The 17,128-nt window shown below is 46.2% G+C and overlaps 1 protein-coding gene across 8 annotated transcripts in view; it reads right to left on the bottom strand.

The window, feature by feature from the left end:
• Positions 1 to 17,128, bottom strand: part of Znf827 (zinc finger protein 827) — a 167,069-nt gene that overhangs the window by 126,821 nt on the left and 23,120 nt on the right. For all 8 annotated transcript variants that reach the window (XM_034522569.2, XM_034522573.2, XM_034522570.2 and 5 more), the window contains exon 2: positions 4,441 to 5,478. In XM_034522569.2, coding sequence (XP_034378460.1) covers positions 4,441 to 5,478 — 1,038 coding nt within the window. The remainder of the gene's footprint in view (positions 1 to 4,440; positions 5,479 to 17,128) is intronic.

Here is a 17,128-nt window from a genome sequence, read left to right as displayed (position 1 = left end):
TGCAAACTACAGCTGTGAATATGTAGCTCAGAACCGGCCTGACTCAGGAGTGGCATTGGAAGCCCCAAGGAAATAAGGACCAGGAGCCCACTGTGCAGCTCAGCTTAGACAAGCTCCACATGGAAAGATCAGAAGGGAAAGATGAGGGGGAAGGGGTTTGTAGCTGGGCACCCTACCTGTGTGTCTCCTGAGCTCCAGACAGTGCCTGTAATGAGGCTCTGTGGAAAGGGCGGGGCTGAGACTGTAGTGAGCAATGAAACCCTGATGGGGCCAGCATGGACCAACAGTGCATGCCTCTCACATGGGATGCCCAGAGATGCTCCTGGACCAATGGATGGACGAGCAGACATGTGCGCATGCATTTATGCTCAGAGCAGCTTATATGAAACCTACATCCCTAGTCAAGTCAAATGATACACTCCAAACTATCAAAATGAACAGGCTCTGCACAAAGCAGAGACGATCTTACTGGAGACTTGACAGGAAGCTTTGAAAGCCATGTGTTTAATTTTTTAAAAAGAAGAAAATGAAAGAAAAGAGGAAGAGATCTTAGTGACAATCCTAAATATCTCTGTTCGCACACAATGAAACAAACTGGATGCGTGCGTGCAGGGGTGATGGGCGTGTTGAAGTTCAGCTATCTGGAGACAGAGCTGAGATCACAGTGCACCTCTTAATTTCCAGTTTGGTGTTCTACCCTGTTGTCAACATAAATCCACAGAACAATAAAAACAGAACCTCACCGAGCTAAATAATAATAACATTAATAAATCATGAATGGTTTTCTTTGTTCACGCATTATTTTTTAAAAATTTAAGTTTTTGTAGGCTTTGAAATCAAGCATTTCTGGCCTATGCTGGAATGTGCTTGAAGTCAAGATAACTTGCAATTGAGTAAATGCGCATGGCTCTTACCCTGCGCATAGATGGCGTGTGTAGATGCCAGGGGACTCTGGATGTGTGTGCATACTCCATGCACGTGACATTATCAGCAACACTTTAGACGTGTGTGCTTGACTGGTGCGTGTATGTATAGGTTGGACCCTCCTTTCTAACAATGTACAAGGGCTTTAAACTCCATGTAAAGGTTTTTAAAATCTTTTTGTTTGGTTGAGGTTGGTTTGTAAGAGGGGGCGGTTATCTCCAGTTGCCCACAAACTTGCTATACATCCGAATAAGATATTGAACTTCTGACTGTCTTGTGGCTGCCGCTAAAGTAAACATTTCCACAGCCTGTTAATGAGGTACCAGGATCAAACCCAAGGCTTCATGCATGTAGGCAAGCACTCCATTAACCTACCTATATCCCCAGCACAGACTTCAAATCTCTTGGGCATGTCTCTCCACTGCCTTTTCTTTTTTTTTTTTTTTTTTTTTTTTTTTTTTTTTTTTTTTTTTGGTTTTTCGAGACAGGGTTTCTCTGTGTAGCCCGGGCTGTCCTGGAACTCACTCTGTAGACCAGGCTGGCCTCGAACTCAGAAATCCGCCTGCCTCTGCCTCCCAAGTGCTGGGATTAAAGGCGTGCGCCACCACCGCCCAGCTCCACTGCCTTTTCAGTGGATGAGAGTCAGTGGTGGAAATGTTAGTTAACAAGGCTGTTACGGCTAACATACGTGACATTATCAGTGCGTGTCTTAACAAGCACTGAATATAATATAACCAAGCCTCATACCTACAACCACTCCATATTGAAATCACTCTGAAAACATCCAAGACCAGCAGCAGATCTGATTCCTGCTGGAAAGTGAGCTTCCTAGGCAAGCCTGCGTATGTAATTGTTCTGGGTAAAAGCTCTAGCAACTGTGAAACTAATGGGAGAGTGGGGAGAGGTCATCTTCTCTAGACTTTGTTAGCATCTGCAGCGATCTTAGTAACACCCCATAAAGAGGAAAGGAAACATCAGCCCAGAAAGCCCTATGGACTGACCCTGCAAATAGCTTCGGTTGTCAGCTTCTTGGAGCCAGGGTGCTCTGAAGTTGATGTAAATTTTACTTAGTACGAAACGATGTTTTTGAGGCCCTCTCTCTGAAACAACACCTGTTATTTCTGTAACCAGGAGCCTGGCATCCTGGAACTCCCACTGGCTTTCTGCAAGAAACTTTGTCTTAAAAAATCAAAACCATTTATTTTATTCTGAGCTGCAAGAGAACAGTGGCTTCAAAGAGAATCGAGTCAATGTGTGACATTTATCTTTATAGCAATGGACACCATCTCTCCTTTAGCGTGTCCCCTTTCAGAGGAGCAGTGTAGCATGTGCTGGAGGCACAGGTCACAGGAGAGAAGCCTCCCAGTCGAGTGTCACATCTCTCTGGAGGGGTGGGAAAGGCTACTGAGTGCTGGACTCTCAAGGAATTCAACACACCATGACCTGGCAACAACAGAATCCTGCTCAAAAAAGAAGAATAAAGCCAGACCTGAAAGACACTATTTTTTCATGATCTGGACTCCCTTGACCCAAAGAAGGACAAAGCAATGTGTGGTGTCTAAATTACTTGAGACAAGATCAGTTTCCCTAGCACACAGCTCTTTTAGAACTCCAGGGACAATGTTATATGCCTTTTTTTGTAGCATTTTGAGAAACAGCTTTAAAAAAAAAAAAAGCTTGCTTGAAATCAGAATGGTAGGTGCTAGGTGCTGGTGGCGCACACCACTAATCCCAGCACTCTGGAGACAGAGGCAGGCAGATCTCTTTGAGTTCAAGGGCAGCCTAATCTACATATCAAGTTCCAGGACAGCCAGGGCTACACAGAGAAACCCTGTCCTGAAGAAAAACCAAAAAGAGAGAGGAGACAGGTGGGGAGGGAGAAAGAGAGAGAGGGAAAGAGAGAGAGACAGACAGAGAGAGAGAGAAAGGGAAGCAGAGGAAAGAGAAAAATCCGGGTGGTGTGTGATTTAATGGTCTCTTTGTAGAAGTGAGGAATAGGTGTGGTATTTGTTTGTTTGGGGTACTTTTTCTCCCCCACCCCCCGTATAGGGTTCCATGTTCCCCAGGTTAACCTCAAAGTCATTATGTAGCCAAAGATGACCTTGAACTTCTGATCTTTCTGCCTCTACCTCTCCAATGTAAAGATTATAAGTATGTGTCATTAGTCTATTGTTGGTTTATGGTTTATTGGCAACCTGGAGGCTGAGTTTTGGCTTTGCCTGAATAGCACTGTGCCAATTTAAGAAGACCTGCACTTTTTACAAAGTTTGTTGTTGTTACTATTGTTTGTTTTACACTTATCAGTGTGTGTGTGCATGTACGTGTGTGACATGTATCCTGTATGTATGTAGCTCTGAGGACAGCTTTTAGGAGTCATGTTCTCCTTGAGTTCCAGGGATCAATCTCAGGGGTCAGGTTTAAGGCAGGCACCTTTACCTACAGAGCCAACCCACTGACCCTACGTAAATCTCAACGTGATCTCGATTATGGCCCTTGGCGCATTTGTAACTTAAATGACAATGTGCCACGTATACCAAATTGATGTCAACTCTGATCCCAAGCATACTTCACCAATGTAGCTGCTGGATGACTGACAGGTTCCAGGTCACACACAATGGTTATATGCATAATGATGAGAGGACATGGTCTGCCTCCTATTCCAGTTTTTTCAGAATATCCATGAGAGACATTTGAAACCACCCCTGTCCCAGGAACAGGTATACATCACAAATGCAGTTCTGAAGCAAACCAGGACATGCCATGGCGTTGTCATGGCGGCACTGCAGTGCCCAAACCCCTCCCTCAGAGCATCTGGATGTGAGTGCCAGGGCTCTATGGGACACTGATGTCCTGGGAAAATACCATCTTACGTTGCCACACACATACACAGTCTTCCATATCTGAATGGATTTGAACAAAATGAAGCCTGTGCAAGAAATGCTTACATTCTGTTTGACAAGAAATTACAGGCGAACAGAAGAGGTGAACAAAGCTTAAAGTCCACACAAAATGCAATAAAAATACTAACATAAAGGTGTACGCTGTGATCAACCAGGGCAGAGCAGTGATACTGATTATAGAACAGTCCATTTGTGCCAGAGGCAGCAGGGCCTCCCCTGGCCACTATTTCTAAAGCGGTGTTTTCCCCCTTCTGTGTTCCCTGATGCCTTGCACTCTGACAAGGATGCTTTGATCTCCCCCATTAAATGTATCTGGTATGGACCTAGTCTGAACTTGGTAAGGGGTGGGGATGAGGAGGGTGTATGAAGGGGGAGTGTACTGCATGTCACTAAGATTAGTCTTTACTTTTCAAAACCATGGCTATTTGTGAAGGCTTTGTGTGGCACACACATGAAAGACTGTTAGGCTGTCCATTTTAAGTATTTTGTTGTGTCCTTGCTTTCTGATTTCTGCCTCATCTTGGATGGGAAGCTCCCCCACCCCACGCCAGAGGAAGACATGGTGGGCAGTTTACAGTCAGAGAGACCAGCAGTGCGGCTGGACGAGATTCCATACCTGAATTGGAGGGCTTGGAGACTCTTCCCTTAGAAACTGGAAGTAGTAATAATTCCAAGGACTGAGGCTGTGCTGGCGGAGGTGGTGGGGGAGGGGGCGGGGTGACTTTTTCTGGCTTCTTCTCAGAAGGCGGCAGTGGTAGAGGATCATCAGGCAATAAAGATGACTTCTCAGCCAGAAGGCTACCCGCGGCCCTGGCAGCCACTTCTTTCAGAAGGGCTGCAGAGGAGGTCATGGAGGCCAACGACAGGAAAGAACTGGCTGGAGGTGGGTGCTCCTGACCCGGAGTCAGACTTCTCTCACTCACTTTCTTAGACAAAGCCGCCAGGGTGGAGCTGGCAGACTGCGAGCTGAACGGGGAGGAAAAGGACTCAAACCTCAGGCTCTCCTCTGTCCTGGACAGAGACTTGTCCTGTAGAACAGCGTTGGCTGCGGCTTTCAGTTTGAGGATGGCGGAGTCAGGGGACAGGCCACAGGTGGTGGTTGAGTTCGGCAACCACTTACCTTGATTCCATATGAAACGGTTACTTGGGGTGTATTGGTCACTCTGATCCTGCTTCTCGGCCAACTTCCTGGCCAGGACACTGAGCTGCTGGGCATGGTGGGATGGTGGGGAAAAAGACAGACTGGGGCCAACATTCACGGGGGACTCCACCCTGCCATTGGCTGTGCCATCGAGTTTGAGGGACCCGGCCTCCAGCAGCCGCCGCAAGTTGCTGCTCAGAGGTTTATTGGAACTAGGCGGGTCATCGTCGCACACAGAGGACACTCCGGGTGAAAGGTGGCCTTGACACTGCAGCGAGTCTCGGAGGACCTCACCATCAAGTGCCACCAGTTCCAGCGTGTGGCTGCTGGGGGTGGCACTGCCCAGGGAGGTGTCGGGGGATGTGGACTGCTCTTGGATCCGGTCCTCCAGGGACAGCTTATAGTTCTCTTGGACTTCCCCATAGGACGCTTCTGATGGGGTCTCAGAGGAGTTCCCGTACCACTGTTCTCCTTCGCTGGAGTCTCCCTCGGCCTCGGCCTGCCTACTAACATCTGGAGGGAATCAAGAAGACCAGGTTACTCCCAAAGAGACACTCAAACGGGGTGGGGGGAGGGGTGATGACATGCACACTCTTCTCTTCCACCCGAGAACGATATACCAAAGCCAGTAACACCAAGAGCTGACTCAAGGTAAACATGCTAAATAGGCAAAGACAAAAAATAGCTCATGTCACAAGTCTCTCTTTTTAAAAAGCAGTGATTGGGTAGGACTGAACTAGAGAAAGAGGAGAAAAACACTACCGGAGAAGTGGCTTGACAAAAAGCCCACCGCTAATCACCAATGGGGAAACCAAAATCAAGCCTGAAGCCTAGCAAATACCAACACTGGACAGTGCAGAACCTGAGAGAAGCCTGACAAGAGTCAGGAAGCTGTTGTCCCCTGTCCTGACCCAGGGACTCAGGCGGATCACCTAGGTGGTTTGAAGCTTCTAAGATGCAATTCAGTTTTTAATAAAGCTTCTCTGAACATGTAAACACTACCTGCCACAGTCTGTTGGCCAGTTAGGAAGCTTATGTTCCAATAAGCAAGTGACTGTGTTTTGAAAACAGAAAAGTGCTCCATACAAACCAGATCTCATTGCTTGCACTGGTGGTCTCTGGAGGGAGTGGGTTGTGCATACCGCTCATGTGCCAGCATTCTGATTTCAGTTGCTAGCTTTCTTGACATGTACTTAAGGGTAGTGACTAGGAATCTCTTCCTCTATGCCACTACAAGTTCAGATCCACGGCCGCTGCGGCCCTGCCCCAACATGGCAGTCAGGTGGAACTCACATTCCAAGAACTCAGAAAAGTGCCACCACATTTTCACCTTTGTGACCTTCATCTGGAAGGCGCTTTCCCAGAAAGGCTGATGGCCAAAGTCTACCCATCATCCTTCACGCCTAGCTCTAACAAAGTCTACCCATCATCCTTCATGCCTGGCTCCAGCAAAGTCTTCAAGTGTAGCTCCAAGGGTTTTTTTCTTCCAGTTCATCCACAGAATTAATCTCTCCTTCTTACTCAGCTATCCAACAAATAACTACAGTGTGCTTAAATGTGTTCCAACATTATTCTAAACTGCTCTGAATTGAACAACAATTAACAAAATAATGACCCTGCCTTCTTGGAGCTGTCTCTTCATCAGAGAACAACTAATGCTAAACTATACTCCATAGAGAATGCTGCAGGCAGAAGGGAAGGACATGCAATGGGAAAACTGTAGCATATGACAGGGTGGCCCACAGGCAAGTTGCAATTTTACACAAGATGGCAGGGACCCTCACTGAGAGGGTAACTTTTGAGCAGACACATAAAAGAGAAGTGGAGCCTGGGAAAGTGACCCAGGCATGCAGAGGGAGGAGCCTGTGATAAGAACATGTGCACGTGTGAGCATGTGAGCAGTGAGTGCTGGGGTGTGGCACATGGAAAGGAGGTCAAAGGGGCCATGTCTGCTTGAGAGTATTCTGTGAATGAGTGAGACTATGATACATGCAGACCAGTAACATGCTGGGGACGTGAACCTAGCAAAATTGGAAGCCGCTGGAGGAAGCCACTATGGGCAGGGACCTCATAGGACAGGTCTTATGATGCCAATGGATTGATTGCTTGGGCTGCCTCACGGGAAACCAGCTGCAGTTATAAGAGTGAATCAGGAGACCACCTCAGGGACTGGAGCACAGGGAGGGAAGGACATGGCTTCCTTCAGGTGACAGCTGGTGGCCAGACTCCAAGGGTATTTGACATTTTGTTGACAGTTGTTTCACATCACTCTAAAAGACCTGTTGCCCTCTTCCCTTCTAAAAAGGTGCTCCTTAGAGGCAGGTTGTGCTCCCTTACCTACATACCCCACTTTGAGTCTAGCAGGGAGTCTGGTCCCCAGCAGAGCTCCATCAGTGTTTGGAGACTGTGCCAATTCCTCCCGACGGTAGGCTCTAAACCATCCTGCACTGTTTTCAGAATTGTAACTACACGAGGAAGTAAAAGGGAGCACATTCATCTTCCCGTGCTGTTCATAAAGGAGCTGCCGCCGATGACAAATGATGCCACCTATCCCTCACTAGGTGATAGGTCTACAACTCCTCCCCCAGATTCTTTATTAAGTTATCAAGAAAATGTAAAATATCAAACAGAATTTGCTTTTATTTAAAAAAAAAACTGCTAAAATTGCATTTTCTCTGTAAAAACTAGTCCGGTTCCTTCTTGCCATTTGCCATATTTCCTTCTTCTTGGTTTATTTCTGCATTTTTTTCTTCTGTCCTGAAATCTCTGGTGACTCTGAACCTCATTTCCCCAATGGTTTCCAGGAGTGGAGGTGTTTGTTTGTTTGTTTGTTTACCAAACCTCAAGCAGTCAACATCGACCCCAACAACTTTATGTGTCTTTCACCACCTGCCCAGATTTCAGATTAAATATCTTATCCTTCAAAACAACAACAATAATAACTACAACAACAACATGAGATCTCTAAACAGCAAGAAAGTTAAGAAGTTTGAAGAATCATTACAGTAAGAACTAGCTGGCGCTTCCTTGATGGTTATTCATACTACACGAGTGAACAGAATCATACATGATCTAAAAGGCAGTGCTTGGCTTCTGATTCCTACTGGTAGAGCACTAAGATACTTAAGACTGTCCCTGAGCCAGGGCATTAAGGGTCAACTAGACCTTAAGAAGATCCATGAAATGAGGGTTCTAAGATCCTAAAAAGTTACAGACAAGTGTCCTCTCTGGTCATTTTACTGAGATGAAGAAATACACTAAGAATAACCAGCTAACTCAGCACCATATGGCTACCAACTACTAACATCGGAACCAAGGATCCGGATCTCTGGACCCCCTGGCCCAGGGCTTCTCTGCTAACCAACAAATCTGCCACAGCACCTCCAGGATGGCTTATGCCAAGTTCTTAGAGGCCGGCTGCTCTGCCAGACACTCTCAAGTACCCCTTCCATTAGTTGAATCAGCAAGGGGTCATCCCACATAAAGACATTTCGCTCCCTATCTGGAGATGATCAGCCTGAAGACAGGGCCTTTGCTCTACACTTTATGTCTCCGCTCCCTTTCTGCCTCGCTTTTGTCATGGCAGGCAGAAGTTGACCCAAATACCTAAGGAATTTAGTGCATCTGGTGGTAAAGGGCCAAAACATGGCTACATTTCCTAAGCCCGTCCACATCCTCCAGGTGGAGGAATATCCCTTTTGAAGCAGCTGAAGCAGGGAGTGAAGAAGACATCAAAGCCTCTGAAGTGAGACACACAGCTGAAATCTCCACATAAGGCCATCTTCCCAATTTTGCCAGAACATGACCCCCAAACAATTGTTGCAAGTGAGCAAAGATTTCACAGAGTGGTGTATGCCCCTAAATGCCTGTGTGTTTCTCAGGCATCCAATCCCCCCATTCCAATCAGACGCAATCACTGAGATCCATGTTCCCCTGAAATATCCAAAAACTGGGATACAAAGATCATAGCACTCCATTAATCACTGTGATGGTTAATCTTTGTCATTAACTTGATTGGATCTGGGATTAACTAAGGACCTCTGAGGAGGTCCATGAGAGTGTTTCCTGAAAGAACTGAATGTAAAAGGTGTGAGGGAAAGCAGGGCTCTTTTTTGCTTGCCTGCCTTCCCCCTTTGTGGTGACTGCACTGGCTTTGTGATTGCGACTACTGCTGCTTCCATCCTTGGCTGGTGATGGACCCCAGCTTCTCAACCTTTTAGTATGGACCAAAGACCCATGTTCTAGGAGATGTTCCACTCCATCTTCAGTTCCAGAAGGGGCTGTTGAGCCACCCAGCCTTGTATACTGAGCAGCTACTAGATTCTCAGCTTCTCCAGTATGAAGACAGCCATTGCTGAACTACCCAGAAAGTATCATGTAAGCCAGTCTAATAAGTCATCTTTATGATGTACAACCATTCTGTTAGTTTTGTTCCCCCAGAGAACTCTGAGTTCTAATAACACAATTACTTCCCTGAAAGTGATGGTTCTGAAGTCCGAGCTATTCAAACAACCCCGGAATCTGAACACACCCCCACAAATAAGAAAGAGCAGGTATCTGCAAGGAGACATGGCTCAAATTATTCAAACATCCTTGAGGTCGAATGAAAAGTACAGAGGCCTTTAGAAAAGTGCATTTAAGATATGTAAGGATGTAAGGAGGTTGGGGGCAATCAAAATCACTTTCTGTTTACAAGACTATGAAGTCTTTCACACAAATATAAATTATTTGTTATTATTTATTCTTTTATTTGTGAGCTCCCCTGTATTTTCACATTGAATGCTGTGAAGCAGGGGTTCACAGAGACTCTACTGTTCCAGCTGCAGGGAACTCTTGTCCCTGTACATCATGAGGAAAGGCGTCCACTGGCAGGCATGCCATGCTGAGCCACTGCAGTCTAGAAGAGGGACCTGCTGGGTGCCACAAAGTGCAGGACATGGGAAGCCTGACTTTCACTTTCTGGCATTCGAGAAGCAAGACACCCAGTAGCAAGACACGTCCATCTTCTTGTCCGTCAAGCAGCGTGTGAAATCGGCCTCAGAAGCTGCCAAGCTGCACAAGGTCCTGGCCGGGCTGCCTGCGGCTTTCACTGCTTTCCCAACCAAGGCATCGGGGAAGCTTCTAAATGGCCAATGCAAATAACTCTAGTAAACACAGTATTTTTAACCTCTTAAAAAAAAAAAAAAACAAAAAAGTTGTGTCCATTGTTACTCCTATAACAATCTCTGCCTAGACTGTCAGGTTTACAGTGTTTCTTGTCAAATTTACACAACAGTGTGCATGTATGTACACGTGTGTGTGCGTGTCTGTATGTTCCCTTGAAAAACCAGAAAGTCAAAGAAACAAGAAGAAAATAATGCAATCATGGAGCCAAATGCGTCACTGTTTCTATGCTGTGAGTACTTACTTCTTTCCTGAGTAAAACAAAACAAATCTCCAGCACCTACCACGTTTATTTATAATTTAGTTCTCAAGCAGTAGTCGGGTAAGTCGATCTCCAGAACTTCTCTCTCCTCAGAAGAGAATACCTCTGTACCTCAGCGTCTCAAAGTCGGAAAGTTTTCATCAGATGCATTTAATTGGGCTGACAGTCAGCTCAGGGCCTCCTCATTTAGAAGGATGGAGAGCGGGTGGACAGACAACATATGCAAAATGCCTATTAATTTCCAGCCTTTTGAGTTATAGTTAAGCAAGGGCAGATAGAAATCTGCAAGCCCCGTTTTTCAATCTGCTTATATACCATACCTGCCAGTGGGGCACACGCATGGTCCACCAGCCTCTTAGGACCATCCGAGGTTGGCTTGGGTCAATAGTGAGTGCCTCTGTAATAGTCCCACGGGCGTGGTCACCTGCTACCTACCAACGAGCTCCTTTGTACCTAATGTGCATCTGAGGTAAATATCCAGACTTGCTTTTCAGGGTTATACATCTCCAACAGCTTTGTCAACTGTGCCTGTAATACTTGCTGCAAGTCAAACAGCCAGCTTTTACATGAGACATCATACAAAAGTGATGTGCAGGGTTGAAAGAGCTGCACTACAAAAGCTATTTAAAAAAAAAAAAAACAGTGTTAATGCTTATTTGGGGGGGGAGGGTATTTGCTTGTGAGTTTATTTGTTTGAGGTAGGCTCTGAAGTGTTCCAGGCTGACCTCAATTCACTATGGTGGTTAGCTTTACCTGTCAACTCGACACAGCCTAGAATCACCTGTGAAGGCAGTCGCAATAAGAATTTGTATACGTGGAATCGGTCTATGGGCATGTCTATGGTGGTTGTTTTAATCAAGTTAATTGATATGAGAGAACCATCCAACTATGGGCAACATCATTCCCTAAGCAGAGGGTCCAGAACTGTGTGTGAGCACAGAAGTCATGCTGAAAGCAAGTGAACACGCATGTCTGTATTCATTTTCTCTCATCTCAGCTGTGAATGAGGCTGACAGCTGTTTCAAGCATGGTCACTCTGGCCTCCCTGCAGCCATGGGCTGTCACCTGGGACTCCGAGCTGAACCTTTCTCCCCTAAACTGGTTTTGATCAGGACATTTGATCACAGAAATGCAGAGTAGAGCACTTGCTGTGTAGCCAAGAGTGACCTCCTCCTGACTCCACTTTTTGGGTGCTGGAATTGCAGAAGTTTGTCGTTGTGCCCAGTCTGTGGTACTGATAATAAAACTGGGGCTTCATGGGGGCTAAGAATGGGGTGTTCTCTACAAACAGCCAAACCCCAACTAATACTGATTTAATACAGCAAACATAATGGAATGTTCTCAGAATTCACGTGCTCCAGAGTCAAGCCGTACAGTTTACAGGTGGAGCTGAGACAGGACAGGACAAGCATTTATGTCATAAGGCTGCCGACCCCCTAAAGGGATTCCATCAATATTGTGCCGGTGGAAAGAGGGAGCAGTTAGTTTTGTCGGTGTAGGCAGCGTTGGAAATTGTACTAGATGTTGAAAAAAACCATTCACACACAGGATTGTTCCTGTGCCAACAACCAAAATAAAACATGACTTATGGATAAGGCTAATACTCCGGTGGTAGTATGTGTGGATAAATTAACCTGATGGGGTGAAAATGTCTAGATTCTGTATTCTTCCCACTTAAAAACCACACTACTATTGATTCGCCAAAGGTAGGTGTCACCTCTGATCCCCTCACACCGACGAGATGACAGATGTTGGGAGCTAGTTGCTCCATGGAGACCCTGCTCCATGCTCGAAGACAGTGAGCTGATGGTGGTGAGCCGGAGGACTACAGAGCAGGAAGAACACTGTTCCCATGGAGGACTGAACCACTGAAGGTGAGGCCATAACCGGGCTTTGATTCTGCAAAGGCCATCAGGGTACATCCTTTTTGCCTTTCAGTGTTTCCAGGACCACATTTCACAAGAGGCAAAAACCTGTCTGCAGGCTACCTAGATTTTCACTCTCCAGGAGTAAAAGGTCTTTCCTCTTCTGATTGGTCTGCTGATAGTCATGCTCCCCTCCCTAAGCCTATCACTGAAGCCAGAGGGCGGGACCTAGTAGGCTCAATGTGGGTCACAGAAGAAAGGCCCGGCAAGAGGTGCCAGGAAGACAAAAGCCACCCACCCACTCCATGCCGGTTAATAAGTTTCTTCTGCGGCATCCAGAGCTGCTCTCCACCAGTTTTATGATGTGAGCACAAAACACATCTGTAGTTGGGCTGGCTTCGTCTGCCAAAGTCTAAATTACCCCTTTGTGGCCTGAGAGCCTGAGGATAGTCTCGACACCACGTGGCCCTGAAAGGGGTGGGCCCTTGTAGGTCTTCAGGGCTTGGTGTTCTCTGTCTGAGATAAAGGCCCTACCAGTTCCCGGGACAAAGGTTCAGAGATGACACAGCTGCCAGCCAGGCCAGGAGGAAAACTTAGGAACTGGCAGTGTGGTGGAGACAACCAGATTCCTGACACCAGTGCAGCTGAGAGGCAGCCCGGGAGAAGCCCACACCTGAGACTGCAGAGGGGCTCCTGGGACAGACCAGCAATCACACACAGCACTGCCTGCAAATTATGATGCAAATCCTTTTGGTGGAAAGACATAACAAAAATGAACACACCATTCCTTGTCTTTGAAATGAATTCCAACCCAGTTAGAGCACCAGGTTTAACATCCTCAGATAAAGAGCCTGGGCACATCCTCCCATGGCCAGCAACCAGACAGCTCCTCCATCAACACACTCATCTCGACAGAAATGGCCACTCCTCTACCTCTCCAAGACAACTACTTAGAGGCCCCACCAAACCCTCCAGCCTTTCCCCATGTCCCTATCACACATCTTATCCACTCACAGATTCTACTGGTTCTTTCCTCTGTACACAGGCCCTTGGCTGTCTTCTCCATTTCTACTAAGACTCCCTTAGTGGACATCGCCGGGGCCACAGAATTAGTTTTGTTCTGGTTGGGAGTCTCATCCAACAGCCAGACCAAAGCTCTCAAGACTATGCCATATCTCAGCATTCCCAGCCTCAACCAAGGCCCCCACAAGGCTTTGTGTGTTCATCAGGATACAATCCCAGACTTCAAAGCCCTATATGACCGCTATACCTGTGACATAATTTCGAGCCACTCACTTGGGCTAAAGATGTAAGCTCTGCCATGTGACCTTGTGACTGTTTATCTGTCAGAAACTCTTTCTGTCCCAACTACTCATGTGGTCAGTGTCCAATGTCCTCATGTCCTCGTGTCTTCAGGTAATCCCTCAAACAACAATGGGGAGAGCAGGTCTTTGTTTCATTTGTAGCTGTGTCCCCATCTGTTAGAACAGTGCCAAGTACAAAGTAGGCCCTCAGTTATTACTTCTCAAAGGCATGAGTCGAAAGAAAGAATGGCTGCAAGATTGGAGAGGCACTATCTATTGATAGTACAAACCATCTTCAAAATGAGAATCTACAATACTGTTAAAAAAAAAAAAAAGTAAGTCAAACATGGAACAAAGAAAAGAACCTATGTTACAAGCTTTCTACCCAAGTTTCCTTCCCAGGCAAGAGAAGACAGCCCCTCTACCCCACCCCACCCACACAAGGTAACCAGGACTGATTGTAGATTGTAGATTGTAGATTGTAGATTGTAGATTGTAGATCCTGGAAACCCCAAAGGTCTTTAGTTAGCATTTTTTAGAAATTTTGCTTCCTACACAGGGCTCTGTTTCTTTCCTTAATAATACTAGGTGTTCCCACAAGGCACCAAGGAAAGCATGTCCTCAAGATGCCACGTGTGTCTGTGGATACCCATCTACTTGGAGAAATGAGAACATGGGAGATGCTTGGGGTCATATATGAGCTTGAGACCCTAGCACTGAAGCAGTGCAGGTGAGAGGCTCTGGAGTTCCAGGCCAGCCTGCTGCATGAACACTACCTCAAAAACAAAACACCCACAGCAGAGAACATAGGTCAACACCCATCAGAATGCTGTGGGCTCAGTGACGGTGGCTTCGTGGCCACAGTTGTTCTCAAACAAAGAGCAGGCTGCTGCCCGTCCTGTGACCGCTGCCTCCAGAGACCAAAGCTAGCACAGACAAGCTTCCAGTCTTGTCCAATATAACTTCAAAAACAATTTGTGAACTCAAAATCTGTCTTATGATTTTGAAAACCCAGTTCTAATGGCAAGACCAAGAGACAGGCCAGTGGTGTGCAGGAGATCTCACAGCTGATTGGGAAGTCAAGACAGAAATTCCAGAGTTCCCACCAAACCCATGTCCCATTACAGGATCATGGAGCTGTTCCATCGTTTTTAAGTGAGTGGTGAATTGTAGCGCAAACCCTGGCACACAGCAGGCTCCTGGTAAAGTTCTACTGAGTGAATGAATGGAGCCCTTACGATGCACCTGCTACCACAGTATACATCTGATGTTTGTCAGCAAATTTCATGGGCAACCACAGTTCCAAAAGCATAATGGCTTAGGCATGTGCTCCCACTGAGTGACGAAACCAAGATGAAAAGCAAAACTTTAGGGGCACTGTAGCAAAAATAAATTTTTTTCAGATAAAAAAATTACCAAAAAGTCACCAAACACATAGTATGTTTTAGCATTTCATTTTAGTGAGACTTTAGAATATGCACACACCAAACGAAAGCATTAATAGGTTGAGATTATCACTGTGTTTCTATCACACAGGTATGTCTCAGGAACTATGTAGATGTCCATTGTTTTGCACCTTTATTAATTAATTAACTGGCTCCAAGCACCTGTGGATTTGTGGAGGCTAGAGGCGGATATATGTGCACGTGTGCTCACACACCCATACAAGCAAATGTGAAAGCCAGAGGGTGACCATGACCATCTTCCTCCTCGATGACCACCTCGTTTCTGAGACATGGTCTCTCTTACTACATCTGGGGTTCAGTGCTTTGCTAAGCTGATTGGCGAGTGCATTCTAGGGATCCTTCTGTCCCTGCCAGCAGCCTCAGGGCTACAAGCAAGCAGCATTATGGCTGTGGGCACTGTATGTGGATCCCAGCCATCCACTGTATGTAGATCAGTATGTGAGCACTGAGGATCCAGCTCAGGTCGTCATGCTGTGTAGCCAGTGTGTTACCCACTGAGCCATCTCCCCAGCCCCTACCTTTGGATTTCAAGTTATGATTCTTACTTCAATAGTTCTTTTGAAGACTTGAGGGTCTCAACTGATCCAAGGACTTTTCTTCTAAATTTGTAGTTATTGTCTTTGATAAGCAGAAGAAAATCACTAGACTTAATAAAACTGTGTGCAGGGCCAGCAAGATGACACGGGATAAATGAGCCCACCAACAAGCCTGAGTTTGATCCTTGGGACCCACTTAGAAGATGGAAAGAATTGACCTCCAAAGGTTGTCCTCTGACTCCTACAGACATGTCAAGGCACACTTATCCCCCACCACACACACAACATATACAACTAAAGTCATTGTAATTAAAAATGTAAACTGTGTGCAAACTAGAAATAAATAACTGATGTCACAGGCTGAACTGTGTTCAAAAGACATTCAGACACCAAGCAACCCCAATACACATAGACAGGTCTCTTCACATGATCAAGTTAAGGTGAAGTCGTTAGAGTGACAGCCAGGTCTAAAATGACTGGGGTCCCTATAAACAGAAAGTTTGGGCCCTGAAGCGTGCACACACACACACACACACACACACACACACACACACAGAGAGAGAGAGAGAGACAGGGAGAGAGAGAGAGAGAGAGAGAGAGAGAGAGAGAGACAGGGAGAGAGAGAGAGAGAGAGAGAGAGAGAGAGAGAGAGAGATCGACTTTTTTGAAAAACTAAAAGTTCAGCCACCATTTTATGATACCATGTTATGCCAGGCCCAGAAAATTAACATTCTTAGGGTATTCCTTTGGGTGCTGGCAAGGTGGCACAGCAGTTAAGACCACTTGCTGCTTTCCAGAGGACTAAAGTTCAGTTCCATACGGCAGCTCCCAAGCATCTGTGACTTCAGCTCCAGATACAGTGCCCAAGCACCAGACATGCATGTGGTGCACACAAGTGCACACAAACACAACACTCATACACTTAGAGTAAAGACACCTTTTTCAAAAATGGATGTTCCTATGAATTTTTTCACATTTGAATTCAAAGAGGTACCTTCAGTGTCTCCATTTTGCCTCCTATCTCGGTGATAAAATCCCCTGATAAAAGAAAGTCATGGAAGAAAATGTTCATTTGACTCACAATTCCAGGTTACAGTCCATCACAGTGAGAGGTCAAGGTGTCGGGAACCTGAAGACAAGCTGTCAGGTCATGCCCACCGTCAAGGACGGAGGGCAATCAGAAGGCATGTACGCCAGAGCTCAGTCCCTTCCAGCTTCCCTTCAGTCCACAGTCCAGCCCATGAAATGGCACCACCCAATCCAGAGGGGGTCTCCCACCTCCATCAACACAAATAAAAATGTCCTTCCATGACAAGGCCACAGACCAACCTAATCCTAATGACCTTAGATTGTGTCAAGTTGACAATGGAAACTAACACCCGTGCTTAGTAATGTCTCTTCTGCTAAGGTGGCTATTTTTGCCTAGAACTGACCCACTAAGGCTAGACGACATGAACAGACTAACAAGTCCCCTCTGAAACCATTTCCAAATATCATTCAAGTGAAGAATTTAGAAAAGGACATTTGTATGTGAAGCTCTTTGGCGTCTGGTAAGCACCAACCAGCA

This window comes from Arvicanthis niloticus, chromosome 18 (genome assembly GCF_011762505.2).
Source record: "Arvicanthis niloticus isolate mArvNil1 chromosome 18, mArvNil1.pat.X, whole genome shotgun sequence".
NCBI lineage: Eukaryota > Metazoa > Chordata > Mammalia > Rodentia > Muridae > Arvicanthis > Arvicanthis niloticus.
Note: the sequence above shows the minus strand (reverse complement) of the source record. Positions and strands in the feature narration are given on the sequence as shown.